Below are 15799 nucleotides of genomic sequence, written 5' to 3' on the forward strand. Positions count from 1 at the left end.
TAAGTCTGTTTTTAAGTCCAGTTCAATCTGTTAATGTTGATAACGGTTTCAAACGAACGTTAATAGGTGTGTTGCTAAGCCTAATACCGGTAACTTAAATACCAAGCTTGAAATGTACCCGTCCCATTTTCCCCTTTATTGTTTTTTTCTCTGTACTGTAAATCTTCCGTCTAAGAAGAAATTTGAGGCTGCTGTTCTGAGAATGAGCTACCAAAGCTTTTTCTCAATAAATCAATAAAGATCCATTTATGGAAAGCTGTAATGAAGGCAGTTTTGTCTTTAATTATATTCAACAATATAACATATTTGACCACTTTTAAGTGATTTTTCTAACTTTAATACACTAAAGTTAAGGTTATATACCTAATTTCTAGTAAGTGGCCCAGCCCCTCCTATATTTTTATGTATGTGGCCCTCAGTGAAAAAAGTTTGGACACCCCTGATGTAAACTATGATAATCCCTAAATCCAAAAGATTTCACAGCAGAGCACAAGAGGAATACCATCTGGACATCACTGACATGCACTATCTGAGAAGTGGGAGGAGATCACTGTTGTTTGTTTGCACATTGAACTGTTTACAGAACTTTCACCTTTAATTCCACTCTCTGTGACAAAAACAGAATCTGAACCAGCTGTCAAAAGACACGGAGAGTCGCATTGACTAGATAGACAGAAAGATTTACCTTTGGAAGCTCAGTGTGGAGCTTGATCAGACAGGCTGCTGGTAAAGGGCTGGAGTTTATCGCATTTATACACACAGATAGTACTCTTGTCCATTACTCCCAGTTAGTCCAGGGTAGATTAACCATCTCCAGAGATGACTCCAGCAGTAAATTCTTTCTACAGATGAACGATCTGAAGATCAAGGACACAGCAGTGAATTACTGTGCCAAAGGATACACAGTGAGTTGAGTACTAGAGGACTCATACAAAGATTTGATCCTTTCATTACAATGATAGAGAACATTTGGCTTTATCTGTATTGTATCAGGTAGAGTGCTTTTAATTGATTATAATAAATTAATATTTTAGTCTCTACAAGTAAAACTCGGATAAGCAAAAAAAAAAAATCTCACTTCATAACTGTGAAAGTAACTACATTTAAATCAAGAATGTAATATTTAATATGTATTATATCAGGTGTTTACACAAGCAAAAACTCTTAACTGTCAGCTCCATTAAAGCTGGGCTTACACTGTGCGATTTGTGGCCCATTTTGAGCCGATTTTTCAGTCATGTGACCGTTTTGGTGATCGGCCAGAGTTTGGCCTTCATCGTGTGTCGTGTAGTATACGTGGGGTAACGAGAAGCGATTAACACCTCACCACCAGCTCCCGATCATCAATCGCTTGGTCGTGAGGATTTCGAACCTGTTTGAAATCCTCACGACCGTCGTAAGGGTGTCACCGCAGCTTCTCACACTGCGCACGCGCAAACACATAAATGTCGGTGAAAAAGACGGAGTAGCACGGCAGTGCAGCGTGTGATCTGGACACAAGCGATGGAGGCACAACTTGTAGAACTATGGCAAGCTCATCCGAGCCTTTTCAATGTGGCCTCACAAAATTATCACGACCACAACAACCGTGAAAATAGTTGGATTTACATTGCTGCTCAATCACAGCTGCCTGATCAGTGTTTTTCATTAGCAATTTAGCAAAGTTGATGGTGGTGGTGTGCGTGTCTGTGTGAGTGAAAGACAGAGAGCGACAGAATTTCTGTTATAACCTTCATTTTATGGACGCACAGTGTGAGCACTCGGGTCGCATCAGAGCATCGGGCGTATAGTGTGAGACCCTGCATAGTGACCTACGAACTTCTAACCCCTGCGAGTCAAGCGTGCAGTTTGAGAAGCTGAATAACGCGACTGAAAAAATTCGCACAGTGTATGCCCAGCTTTAGTCAGAGTTGATTTGCTGATGCATCCTTCTCGGCTGCTTTCCACAATATGGTTTTCCTATGTCTATTTTTTTAGTTTTGATTTTTTTTCTCTTACATTTAATGACAGCGTTATGTACACTGCTGCCTCAAAGACAAAACACAGTCTCAGAAAAGGTAACAGGTATTCAAGGATTCACATTAATTCATAGCTGTAATTCAGCATTAAAATGCAGCTTAAATTTCAAGGTTCAACACAATAGAGATGAATGTGAATTCCATTCTAGTTCTACTTGTGTGACAACAGAGAAGAATGTGCACAAATTAATAATTCACAGTTTTCAACACAGTTTTTTTTTTCTATTTTTTGTAGGGTGGGGTAATTTATTCTGAGTGAAAACTCTTTAACTATTCAACTTTTCTGTCATGGGTTTGAGGAGGTGCAAATGCAAATATTCTTTCTTCCACCTCTACTTAATCCGAATGCTGAAACCATCCAGAGATAGTGGACCAAAGCACACACAGTTAAACAAGATGGACTGTAGGACAGTGCTGCTGCTTTTGACTGTTTGCCGTGCAGGTAAAACTTTTTACTAAAAAATAAATAAATACCACGGAAAATAATAATTTTTGTGGTTTTTAATTCCTGGTTAGGATAACTTTCTATAAAATCTATTAAATTTTCAAAGAAAAGGGTGGCTAATTTCAGGAATCTTACATATAAAACATATTTTTGATTATTTATCATTTTTTTCTTTGCTACATAATTTTGCTTTGTATATTTGATGTCTACAGTGTCTACTACAATGTAGAAAGTAGTAAAAATAAAGAAAAACAAGTAAATGAGAAGGTGTGTCCAAACTTTTCCATACATACATCTGTGTACATATTTGTTTTTCAGAGGTGTTTGAGCAGAATCCAAGTGTTAAAATACAGGGTATTCACACTACTGATGGCACCAATATGACCCACTGCTTTGCCAAAGAGTTTGCACCAAAGAAACATGACTTCAAGTGGCTGATAAACGGAAAAGACGTCACCAGGGAAATAGATCTGCCATTTAAAGTTACGACTTCCGTTTTTGAATCAAGAAAGGATGGAAAGAAAGTGTACAATGCAGAAAGTTTTCTCTCAGTATATTCAAATGATGTGAATGAAGACACTGAATTTAATTGTGTGCTGACGGGAGTAGGTGAGTACTGATACTTTCCTTGAGAGAAATGGACAGGTTCCCATCACAAAACCATGTAAGCCTTATGCTAAGTCATTTTTAATCTGTTTATTTCATTCTGTTTGGCTTATAACAACTTTGCATGAAAGCACTATTGCAAAGGCAAAAAAATTGAAGGAATTTAAAAGTTTACAGAAATGCAGAATAAGTTTGACAAGACCTGATAACTATAATGCATTGTAATGCATTATCAAATGCCGTAGCCGTTTTCAGTATATATTTATATATGTGTGTGTGTGTAAAAATTTATATATAAAAAAACACCCAGCACGCCCCTGCGGGCGGTTTATCCTTCAAGCTCGGGTCCTCTACCAGAGGCCTGGGAGCTTGAGGGTCCTGCGCAGTATCTTAGCTGTTCCCAGGACTGCGCTCTTCTGGACAGAGATCTCCGATGTTGTTCCCGGGATCTGCTGGAGCCACTCGCCTAGCTTGGGAGTCACCGCACCTAGTGCTCCGATTACCACGGGGACCACCGTTACCTTCACCCTCCACATCCTCTCGAGCTCTTCTCTGAGCCCTTGGTATTTCTCCAGCTTCTCGTGTTCCTTCTTCCTGATATTGCTGTCATTCGGAACCGCTACATCGATCACTACGGCCGTCTTCTTCTGTTTGTCTACCACCACTATGTCCGGTTGGTTAGCCACCACCATTTTGTCCGTCTGTATCTGGAAGTCCCACAGGATCTTAGCTCGGTCATTCTCCACCACCCTTGGGGGCATCTCCCATTTTGACCTCGGGACTTCCAGGTTATACTCGGCACAGATGTTCCTGTACACTATGCCGGCCACTTGGTTATGGCGTTCCATGTATGCCTTGCCTGCTAGCATCTTGCACCCTGCTGTTATGTGCTGGATTGTCTCTGGGGCATCTTTACACAGCCTGCACCTGGGGTCTTGCCTGGTGTGATAGACCCCAGCCTCTATGGATCTTGTGCTCAGAGCTTGTTCTTGTGCTGCCATGATTAGTGCTTCTGTGCTGTCTTTCAGTCCAGCTTTGTCCAGCCACTGGTAGGATTTCTGGATATCAGCCACCTCCTCTATCTGCCGGTGGTACATACCGTGCAGGGGCCTGTCCTTCCATGATGGTTCCTCGTCTCCCTCCTCTTTCTTGGGTTTCTGCTGCCTGAGGTATTCACTGAGCACTCGGTCAGTTGGGGCCATCTTCCCAATGTATTCTTGGATGTTCGTTGTCTCATCCTGGACTGTGGTGCTGACACTCACCAGTCCCCGGCCCCCTTCCTTCCGCTTAGCGTACAGCCTCAGGGTGCTGGATTTGGGGTGAAACCCTCCATGCATGGTAAGGAGCTTTCTTGTCTTTATGTCAGTGGCTTCTATCTCCTCCTTTGGCCAGCCTATTACCCCAGCAGGGTACCTGATCACGGGCAGGGCGTACGTGTTGATGGCCCGGATCTTGTTCTTACCATTCAGCTGACTCCTCAGGACTTGCCTGACCCTCTGCAGGTACTTGGTGGTTGCAGCTTTTCTAGCGGCCTCTTCATGGTTCCCATTCGCCTGTGGGATCCCCAAGTACTTGTAACTGTCCTCTATGTCTGCAATGTTGCCTTCTGGTAGTTCAAGCCCCTCAGTTCTGACTACCTTCCCTCTCTTTGTTACCATCCGACTACACTTCTCCAGTCCGAACGACATTCCAATGTCATTGCTGTATAGCCTGGTAGTGTGGATCAGTGAATCGATGTCTCGTTCACTCTTGGCATACAGCTTGATGTCATCCATGTACAGGAGGTGGCTGACAACTGCTCCGTTCCGTAGTCGGTATCCGTAGCCAGTCTTGTTAATGATCTCACTGAGGGGGTTCAGGCCTATGCAGAACAGCAGTGGGGACAGAGCATCTCCTTGGTAGATCCCGCACTTGATGGTGACTTGTGCTATGGGCTTGGAGTTGGCCTCTAGTGTTGTACGCCACATCCCCATTGAGTTCCTGATGAAGGCTCTTAGGGTCCCATTGATCTTGTACAATTCTAGGCATTCCAGTATCCAGCTGTGGGGCATTGAGTCATAGGCCTTCTTGTAATCAATCCAGGCAGTGCACAGGTTGGTCAGTCTGGTCTTGCAGTCTCGGCTGATTGTTCTGTCTACCAGTAGCTGGTGTTTTGCGCCTCTGGTATTCTTGCCAATTCCTTTCTGTGTCCCGCTCATGTATTGACCCATGTGCCTGTTCATCTTAGCCGATATGATGCCTGACAGGAGCTTCCATGTAGTACTGAGGCAGGTTATTGGTCGGTAGTTGGAGGGGACCGGTCCCTTCTTGGGGTCCTTGGGGATCAGGACCGTCCGGCCTTCAGTTAGCCATTCCGGGTGTCTCTCGTTAACTAGCAGCTGGTTCATTTGTGCTGCCAGACGCTCGTGGAGTGCAGTCAGCTTCTTCAGCCAGTAGGCGTGAACCATGTCGGGCCCTGGTGCTGTCCAACTCTTCATACTGGAGACCCTTTCTTGGATATCTGCCACTGTGATGGTTACTGGACCCTGTTCAGGGAGGTCGCTGTGGTCTGCCCTCAGATCCTCTAGCCACTGAGCATTGCCGTTATGGGTTGCATCCTTCTCCCATATGCTCTTCCAGTATTGCTCCGTCTCCAGCCTTGGTGGTGCTGTTCTCTTATTGTTCCCTTGCCACTGAGAGTACACCTTTGCTGGTTCTGTGGAGAACAGCTGGTTTATTCTCCTGCCTTCTATCTCTCTGGTGTACCTCCTCAAGTGGCTGGCCAAGGCTGTGAGTCTTTGCTTGGCAGTTTCCAAGGCCTCAGGTATGGACAGCTTGCTGTATTTCTTAGGCACCTTATTTGTCGCACCTTTCTGCAACTCCGTTAGTTGGCTAACCTCCCTCCGTGCTACTTTGATCTTGCCCTCTAGCCTCCTTCTCCATGGAGGGTACTGCCCCTTGTCGCTGTTCAACTTGTAGCCAAGCATCTCACTGATCACTGTTGCCGTATTGTAGATGAGCTTGTTAGTGTCGGTAATCGTGGTTGTAGGTATTGCCCGTAGTGCTGCATTAACATCATCTAGCAGACCTTCTGAGGGTACTTCACGTAATCTTGGTAACCGGCTACGGGGGATCCAGGTTTCAAGCTTGGCCATGATCCTATTTTTCAGGTCAGTTCCTCTCGCACTCAACGATCCTTCTCCTATCGCACTTGGGGCTATGTACCCAATCTCGGGTGATGATATCTCCCCCCTGACCTGGCGTCCTGACTCCTCCTTGCCGTAGCATTTGTGTTGTACCTCGTCAATCTCTAGCTGTGAGAGCAGTCCCTTCTTTCGAATGTTGGAACACTGAGCTACTAGTTGTTTCGCCGTCATTGTGGATGTTGGGTATCGAAGAATCCATAGGTCCCTCATCCTATTCATGTAGCCCCTTCCGCCAGGGTTACTTGCGTAGTAGCATTCCAACAATGCCCTGTTTTCGTCTCTTGCCCACCGATGCCTTCTTGTTCCAGTAGCCCACTTTTCGTCAGGGTGCCCTGGTTCCTCAACACCTGACGCGGACCTTGTTGATCCGGGCGACGTCCGAGCCGGCATGCACAGCCCTAGTATGAAAACAGTTACATATTTTTGCCTCAGTTTCTCTCGCTTTATTTTGCATACATACGTGTGTATATCTTTGCTTTTCAGTGGTGTTTGAGCAGAATCCAACTCTTAAAGTGATTTCCTCTCCTGATGAGGACGGTACCTATACTGCCTCCTGCTTTGCCAAAGAGTTTGCACCAAAGACACATGACATCAAATGGCTGAAAAATCGAGCAGAGATCACCAGCAAAATAGATCTGATCACTACAGTTTCTGAATCAAGAAAGGCAGATGGAAAGAAAGTGTACAACGCAGCAAGTTTTCTGACAGTAAATTCCAGTGAAGTGAATGAAGATACTGAATTCACTTGTGTGTTTACGGGAGGTCAAAGTGGATCTTTGAATAAAACTGACAGAGACAACACACTAGGTGGGTAACTGATACTTTTCTTTGAAAAAACAAAATACTTGTAATAAAACAAGATATAACCAGGTGAGCCTTATACTAAGCAACATACAATTGATTGTATTTGTTTATTTCAGTTCTCTTTTACTGACATTAAAGTGCTATAAAGTAATATATTTTAAAATTTAACCAAGCTTTTGAAGGGATTTAAAAAATGCAAAAAATGTAGAATCAGTTTGATGGGAATTAATAGCCAATAAGATGAGAAATGACATATTATCAAATACAGTAGTTTCATCTAAGTAAAATTGTTTTGATTTTCTCCTCAGCAGATGTTTCCACAACTGCCGATCTGACTAACAGTATGTTACAATTACACACACACATCAATCTATCAGTCTACATATATCCATAACTCAATGTATTCTATTTAAACTTGTACACAAATGTCTCTGTTTAACTGAGTATCTCTTTCTGACAGAGCCAACAGTGACAGTCCACATCCCCCCCCCCCCAGCTGCACACTGACCAGTTAAATCCTCAGGATGAAATCACACTGGTGTGTCTGGTCACCAGTGCTGTGAAAAAGATGTATAAACTCGAATGGACAGAAACTTCTGCAACTACACATGGACGTTATGTTACAGGCACCAACGTCCGTGCACAGCAGAGCAAAAATGACAAGAAATGGCGAAGCATGAGTCTTTACACCACCACCAATGAAAACTGGTACAAAAAAGGTCCAAACAAAATATTCACCTGCCATGTCCGATCTGAAAATATTCAAAAATCAGTGTCCAGTTTCTATGGTGATTTGAATGTATGTGAATGTGACTACTAAGCTTTAAGTGTGATATTTTGTGCTTGTGTCATTCTTTGTGTGTGAGAGGTTTTTGTATGAAAAACCTGTGCACTTGTGATGTCAGTCACTGTGAGACAAAATCTGTGCTTTTTGTTGTCATCATCTTGTTGTTCAGCCTGTGTGAGCCAAGTTTCCAGTTGCTTGACATGTGTGCTCTCCGTTTTACTCTTTGGTATATGTGTAGATAAATGAAATGAGAGTAAAAGCAGACATACATTTTTCACTTTTTCATTAAGACTATTAAACAAAGAGGAAAAATGTATTACTGGGATGACTAGAAAAGTTTGGTTTACAAAACCTTAACTGGCAAACGGTATGGGGACTGTACTTAATTTTAGATCATGTTGATAGCTAATTGCACTACTGAGGACTCGAAATAAAATGAGTTGAAAAGTTATTAATTCACATGATTTGAGAGTTGTTTGTGAGACTTAGTGGAAGGCTTTGTGCAAGAATGCGGGAGTGAACCAGTGCAAGGTCAAATAAAGGCTCTCACAGACAGATGCTGCCTCGGGCGTATGAAACTAGTGATGGTAAATTTGATTCGTTTTACTGAATCGAGTTTTAATGAGTCACTCACCAAAGTGAATCGGATTTTTGAGTCATTTGATTCACTGAGTCAGTCGACCAGAGAGTGCAAAAAATGTACATTTTCACTCAAACTTAATTTGTTTCTCTTTTCATGTAAATCCTACTGCTAAGATGAATGATTCTAAAAGAAAACAACTATTTTATAGAGCAAAAAAGAGCAAAAATATTTCTAAAATTAAGCAATTTTCTATCAAAATTGCTTAATAAATATTTATTTATTTTTATTTTATTTTAATATATTTTTATTTTTTATTTTATTAGTATTTTCCTTAAATGTGTTACATATATATTTTCTCATCTAAATGTCCACTGAGCTGTGAGCCAGGGGGCGGTAATGCGCCTTAACATTGGTTGCCAACCAAGAAGAAGAAGAAGCTGTGAGCCAGGAGGGAGGGGGTGAGTGAGTGATTCGTTCGCTCTATGATTTAGCACAGGAAGGGAGGGGGTGAGTAGCTCAAATGTGCTGTTAGCATGTTAGCAGAGCGATGCTACTGTGAACCAAGGAGCTATTTTCTTGATGTGAGCTTCTACTCAGGGTTTTTTCTTCCAGTTCAGAGCACAAATTTTTTTGTTACGATACTGGATGTTGTGTTTTTCTCCACAATTTTAATTATAAGCTAGATACATTGCTGCTAACAGCAACAGGGATGAGTCAGTGAGTCAGTTGGGCTTGTGAATCATGATTCATGAGTCAGTAAAGTGTTTCTCGAGTATTGAACGATTCGTTCATGATTCGCGCATCACTATATGAAACTAGATAACAGGTTAGGAAGAGACAGGCCAGTGTGTGTGTGAGAAAAGATAGTTTGACAGCGGCAGGTTCCCACCACTAGGTGAAGCTCCACATGAGTTGGAAATGAGGAGTGCCGAGACCAACCTGTGTGCCTACCGAGGGGGCTACATCTAAACCATGGCCGTCCCCAATGTTTTTTAACCAGGTAGTCACACATTTTTCATAGTTAAGTCTGTGTATGGTTAAGTTAGGGCGCTCTGTTTGCAGACTGTGTAGAGGATCCATATACATTAATTATTTTTGAACTGCTTGAGGCAATAAATGAGTAAAAACTTCGTCAAACTGAGACCCCCTTTTACCTTAAATAGAACACTCAACATTACCATAATAAAGAAAGAAAAGAAAACAGGTGCACATAGATCTCCTCTAACCAAGTATACTGTACATTCCACTTCTTGGTTTATCTTAGCGATCTGAGCTGTGGTCCTTCCTCCTTCATATTCCTCTTCATATTCTTTCTCTTCTATAGAATGATTATCAGTCTTCTTAAGGTAAACATGCAGATTGTGTTTTCTGCATTTCAGTTTTATTGAAGACTAAAGTCTGTGGGTTATCTTAAATGGCTGGCATATACAAATACATTATTCACACATTTATGAACTGTTGAAAATAAATTAATAAAATGAAACTGCATTACTTAAAATTAATATGACATCATTTTCCTACATTTTACTTAAAGTTATAGTAAATAACCAAATTAAATTACTGTTAGTTCCCTTTAAATGATTCATTAAATTCAGTAAATAATATTTGGCACTTTAAAACTTGAAGCGAGTATGAATGTGAGCATTTTCAACTGTTCTAAGAGTATAACAACAATCAAGGTCATTATACCGTAAACGTTTCTTGTCAGTTAGTGTCTGGAGTTTTTGAGTGTCTTTGTGAATCCCACAAGCCACACCTGCACAAGTAAAACTGTGCAGAAACCATTATAGCTGTGGATTTATTTCCTTTTTTTTTTTTTTTTTTTTTGGCCTGTCCCGTTTGGCTCTTTTGCCCTCAGAATTGTTGTCTAAAGGCAAAGAAAGATGCCCAACGGATTTACTTTACCAAACTGACCATCCCAGCCTTGCCGTAATGGTCCATTTGATTCACCTTTTATTGTTTATTTTATTTTCACTTACTGAATACGGGACAGACTTGACTGGGGGAAAGAAGGGGAGAAAGAAAGAGGGAAAGAGAAACAGCTGAGAAGAGGGACGGGGGAGAAGGGCAAAAGACAAAAACCAACAGAACGGGCAGAGAAAAAAAAATGCATATATCAATCACCTGGGTCACCTGCTGAGAAAGAAAAAAGAAAGCAAGCAGAAGAGAACAAGAGTAATAGAATAAACAACATCACAATGATATATGGGAATATGACAGTAAATACTAAATGTTAAACATTATTGTGCAGCACAACAGAACACAGTGTGCTTTGAGGTAGGAGCCAAAAAGGGTGTAGTTTGTGCTGTCTGTCTGTTGAAGAAAACTCAGGATGTTCTGGCAAACTCCAACCTGAGGCTCCACAAAATCGCCTCTAACAACAAAGAGGTCATGGAGGCTTTCCCACCTGAAGATCGCGCAAATGACTTGAAGGATTTGGATCTGAGCTCAGATATTCTACCTGTACAGCGCAGCTTGGGACTAAATTGGAACTTGGAGTCCGACATGTTTGTTTTTAAAGTCAACAAAGAAGAGAAGCCTTTCACACGCCGAGGCATCCTATCAGTGGTAAATAGCGTGTATGACCCCTTGGGATTTGTGGCTCCCGTGACCATTCAAGGGAAGCACATTCTAAGAGAGCTCACACAACAAAGATGTGACTGGGATTCTCAGCTCCCTGAAGGGATGCAGGAACAATGGAAGTCTTGGCGGGATTCACTAAAAGACCTAAGTGGCGTGATGATCCCAAGAGCCTATACCAAAGCCTTTCTTTCAACAACAAAGAGGAGAGAACTGTTTGTTTTTTCTGATGCATCAACAATGGCTATTGCAGCAGTTGCCTATCTCAGGGTGGTGGACGAAGCAGGGAATACTCATACTGGCTTTGTTATGGGTAAGGCGAAGCTGGCACCCAGACCTGAACACACAATCCCCAGACTTGAGCTTTGTGCAGCTGTACTTGCCGTGGAGTTAGCAGATTTCATATCATCAGAGCTTGACATGCGCATCGATGCTATCACCTTCTACACTGATAGCAAAGTAGTGCTCGGATACATAAATAACGAGACAAGACGCTTTTATGTGTATGTCAGCAATCGTATTGTCCGCATCAGAAGGTCCTCTCATCCTAAGCAGTGGAAGTACGTGTCTACAGGGGAAAATCCAGCAGACTGTGCGACAAGGTCTGTACCGGCTGCCTTTCTCTCAGATACCTCTTGGCTCACTGGACCTCCTTTTCTGACTGAGCCTATGCAAGATTCTCTAGAACCAGAATCCTTTGAGCTTGTGGATGCAAACATGGACGCTGAGATCCGCCCGCAAATCTCTACTTTGCAAACACAGGCTTCTCGCACACTACTTGGGTCCCACCGTTTCTCCAAATTTTCTTCCTGGCAAGCTTTGAAACGTGCCATTGCTAATCTCCTTCACATTGTGAACAGCTTTCACACACGTAAGGTCAAAGGGACCATGCAATGCAAGGGGTGGCATTTCTGTCAGAAAGCAGGTACACCTGATCAACTCAGTTTATCAGAGCACGTCATTATTCAAACTGTGCAGGAAGAGGCATATGCTGAAGAGTTGGCCTGTCTCAAAAAGAATAAGGTGATCCCTCAGGGGAGTCCTCTTAGGACCCTGGATCCCTTCATTGACGCACACAACGTCCTCAGAGTTGGTGGTCGGATAAGACATGGAGAGGTTCCTCATGAAGAAAAGAACCCTAAGATCATTCCTTGTAAGTACCATATTGCAACATTGCTGGTCAGACATTTCCATGAACAAACCCTGCACCAGGGACGCCACTTCACAGAGGGTGCCATCCGTGCAGCAGGCTACTGGATAATAGGTATGAAGCGATTGGTGAGCACTGTCATCCACCATTGTGTCACATGTCGAAAGCTCCGCGGCCTCCCTGAACAACAAAAGATGGCTGACCTGCCATCAGATCGCCTCTCTATGGAACCTCCATTTACCTACGTTGGACTGGACATGTTTGGCCCATGGAGTGTTGTTGCACGGCGTACAAGAGGTGGTCTCTCCCATAGTAAGAGATGGGCAGTTATATTCACTTGTATGGCCGTTAGAGCAGTCCACATAGAGGTCATAGAATCTCTGGACACCTCATGCTTCATCAATGCCCTCAGGAGGTTTCTAGCTATTCGAGGTCCTGTGAAACAAATACGTTCGGACAGAGGCACAAACTTCGTGGGTGCGTCAACTGAACTAAAGATTCCATCCAATATTGATTCCACGTCTGTTGAGAAGTACCTAGCTGGAAAAGGTTGTGCATGGGTCTTTAATCCTCCACATGCGTCTCACATGGGTGGCGCATGGGAGAGGATGATAGGAATAGCCAAAAGAATCCTGGATTCAATGTTCCTGCATCTTGAGACATCAAACTTGACGCATGAGGTCCTTACTACGCTGATGGCAGAAGTGGTGGCAATTATCAATGCCAGGCCTGTCATACCAGTATCTACTGATCCAAGTGACCCAGTTCTACTAACCCCAGCCACTCTCTTAACTCAGAAGATGGGCACTCCATCAGCTCCACCTGAAGACTCCAATGTCAAAGATATGTGTAAACAACAATGGCGTCAGGTGCAGCATCTGGCCCAGACTTTCTGGAGCAAATGGAGACGACAGTATCTTTCTTCACTGCAGCCAAGAAGAAAGTGGCAGGACAGTCACCCCAATCTGGAGCCTGGGAGCATTGTACTTCTCAGAGATCAGCAGCTCAAGAGAAATGAATGGCCTCTTGGAGTAATCACCCAAGTCTTCCCTAGCCAGGACAATAAGGTCCGCACAGCGGAGGTGAAGGTATCCAGGCAAGATGGGACAAAAGTATTTTTGAGACCTGTGTCGGAGCTCATTCTTCTGTTACATCCAGACAAAGACTGAACTGTTACTCTATATCTATATACATATATAACCATGTATAACCGTTCTGTATTGTGTGTTAGTTGTGGCATTCTAACATGCCAGGCGGGGAGTGTGCCGATAGTGTTAGGGCAGCTGTCCCTTTAAGAGTTCTGATACCTGGTGACATCACAGGAAGCAGGAAGTAGTAAGGTTTAGTGAAGTTTGCACATGGCCAAGGAGACTGCCATGAATCCACATGCATCTGCCTTCAATCCTTCGTCTTTTGGAGCATCGTCTGTATGTATATTGTTTATTTGATGCTTATCTGTAGTTCTGTGTTTGTATTTTGTGACATGAGGGAAGTTTAATGTGTAACTTTGATACGTTGTTGAAACCACATGTTTAGAGCACGGCTAATGCTTATTCTTGCAGCTAAAGTGCTACGCTATGTTGATTTAGATTATTGTAGACTTGTAGGTACAGTGTATATGTAAGATTTAAAGAATATACTGTAATTATAATTGTGTTATGTTTGTTTCAGTTTCACACTTTCTACATCATTAAACCTGTGGACAAAGAGTAATGGTCTTCAGAGTCTTGATGGAAGAAAAGTGTTGAACCTTGCTGCCCGTTCCTCTTCTGTGCAGTGTGAAGAGGGAAAGACAGTACACCATCTCTAGCTTCTTCTTCTATCCTGTTAATTGTAACGCACAGTACTGATTCGGTAAAAGTAATCAATTTTTTTTCTAAAACACATACTTACAAATAATGTAATCATTAATTGTTCATTTATTAATTACTAATATACAGTATGCATTTTTAATACATGGTAAAAATGAGGAAATAGGTGCAGCAATAGTGAAAATGAAAAAAAAAGAAAAAATTGCAAATTATAAGAATACAGCAAACAAAAAACTTTTTTTAAATGTGTTTGCTATAACTGCAAAGACAATGCATGCAATAGTAATAACTCAATAGTAAATCTTCTCATTAAGTTAGATTATTATTGCTGCTAGATTATTATTTTTGGATTTTCTTGTTGTTTGTTTCTTTTATTTGAATTAATGAATCCTGTCTTTAAACAGTGTGAATTTATATTCATGAAAATACAATGGTTACTAAAATAGCACTATATTTTGTCCCCTTTTAACATTTTTAATTGAAAAATTATTTGTCGTTCATAATGGGTGAAGGCTGCACAGTGACATAGGGTTTTGAATAAACATGTGTCACAGTGTGGAGTAGCCACATTTACAAAAACGTCTTTGAGAGACATTTGTACTTGTAGAATAGAATAGAATAGAATTCAACTTTATTGTCATTGCACATGCACAGGTACAGGGCAACGAAATGCAGTTTGCATCCATCCAGAAGTGCTTTAGTGATATAGATATTGTTAGAGAGTTATCTCTGGGATGCTGGGATGATAGCTCCCTCAGGACTTAAACTCCGGTCAGAGAGTAGGGCACAGAGAGTGATGTCCAGATATACTTTAATGGAAGTTAATAGCAGCTCAACAGTACAGCAGTAGGCATACTTAACGAATGTGGGAGGGGTGGACAGACGTGTGGTTCTGAATAACAAGAAACAAGGAGAAACAATGTTCACATGTAAATATAACAATCATCAGTTCCCAACATCATGCCAATATAATGAACTGTAACATAAATAATCAGCTGAATGCTCTGACATAAAAGTCCCACAATCCCATTTAAACAGGCAGGAAACAAGAATATCTACATATCTCAGACAACAGAAAAGACCTAATGCCCCCAGATTAGGAAAGGTCGGCAATTACATGGTCTTCAGTGCCCTCTAGTGGCTAAATAACTCAACCGTAGTACACAGATCCAACCCGCAACAAATGCTACGGTGGTAAGTCACATGCCTCTACCAATCTCGATAAATCTCCTAGCATAAACCCCCTGTAATCAACGTCAAAGTACAACCCGTGCTATAAGTGGAAATAGACTCGTAGAACTGGAGGGATTTTGACTCACATTTGCACAGGAACGCACACGGCTGGAGATCGCTATTCCCCCACACTCATGGAGAAAAACATGGCTAGTGCTCCTCGGACTCGTGATACGGCAGGAGCGTCGTAAAAGCATGTGACGTCATCACCGCAGCAAATAGTAAGAACAAAGTGGAACTTATCAGCAGAAATGAACACTGCACTTATAGCGATGCAATTGAAATATAAGGAGACTTTCGGACACAGCCGCCCCCAAATTTAAGTAATAAATTTTCCCCTCAACCGAAAGTCTAAGCATCATTGGGTTTACAGTCCTCATCATCCTCCCAGGCTGAGAGTCTGACTAATCTGGCAACTGGTCGAAGATATGTCTGTCCCTTGATTGTCACCTCAGCCGCTCTCACTCGACCGTCTGGCCCTGGACAGGCCTTGACCACCTTTCCGATGGGCCACTGCGCTCGCGGTAGTTGTGAGTCAACCACCATAACCACTTGTCCCATGGTCAAGTTGTCAGTTTCACCCTGCCATCTTTGCCT

General features: G+C 42.3%; 1 gene segment (V, D, J or C); it reads left to right on the forward strand.

Annotated features, from left to right (window-relative positions):
• The first annotated feature begins 607 nt into the window (after positions 1-607).
• Positions 608-8296, forward strand: LOC101482834 (Ig mu chain C region membrane-bound form-like). The segment is given in 6 exon segments: positions 608-905; positions 2254-2460; positions 2782-3072; positions 6738-7061; positions 7367-7399; positions 7519-8296. Coding segments are annotated over 5 exon segments (849 nt in total).
• Positions 8297-15799: the final 7503 nt, after the last annotated feature.

The sequence above is a fragment of the Maylandia zebra genome, linkage group LG4 (assembly GCF_041146795.1).
Source record: "Maylandia zebra isolate NMK-2024a linkage group LG4, Mzebra_GT3a, whole genome shotgun sequence".
NCBI classification, from domain to species: domain Eukaryota; kingdom Metazoa; phylum Chordata; class Actinopteri; order Cichliformes; family Cichlidae; genus Maylandia; species Maylandia zebra.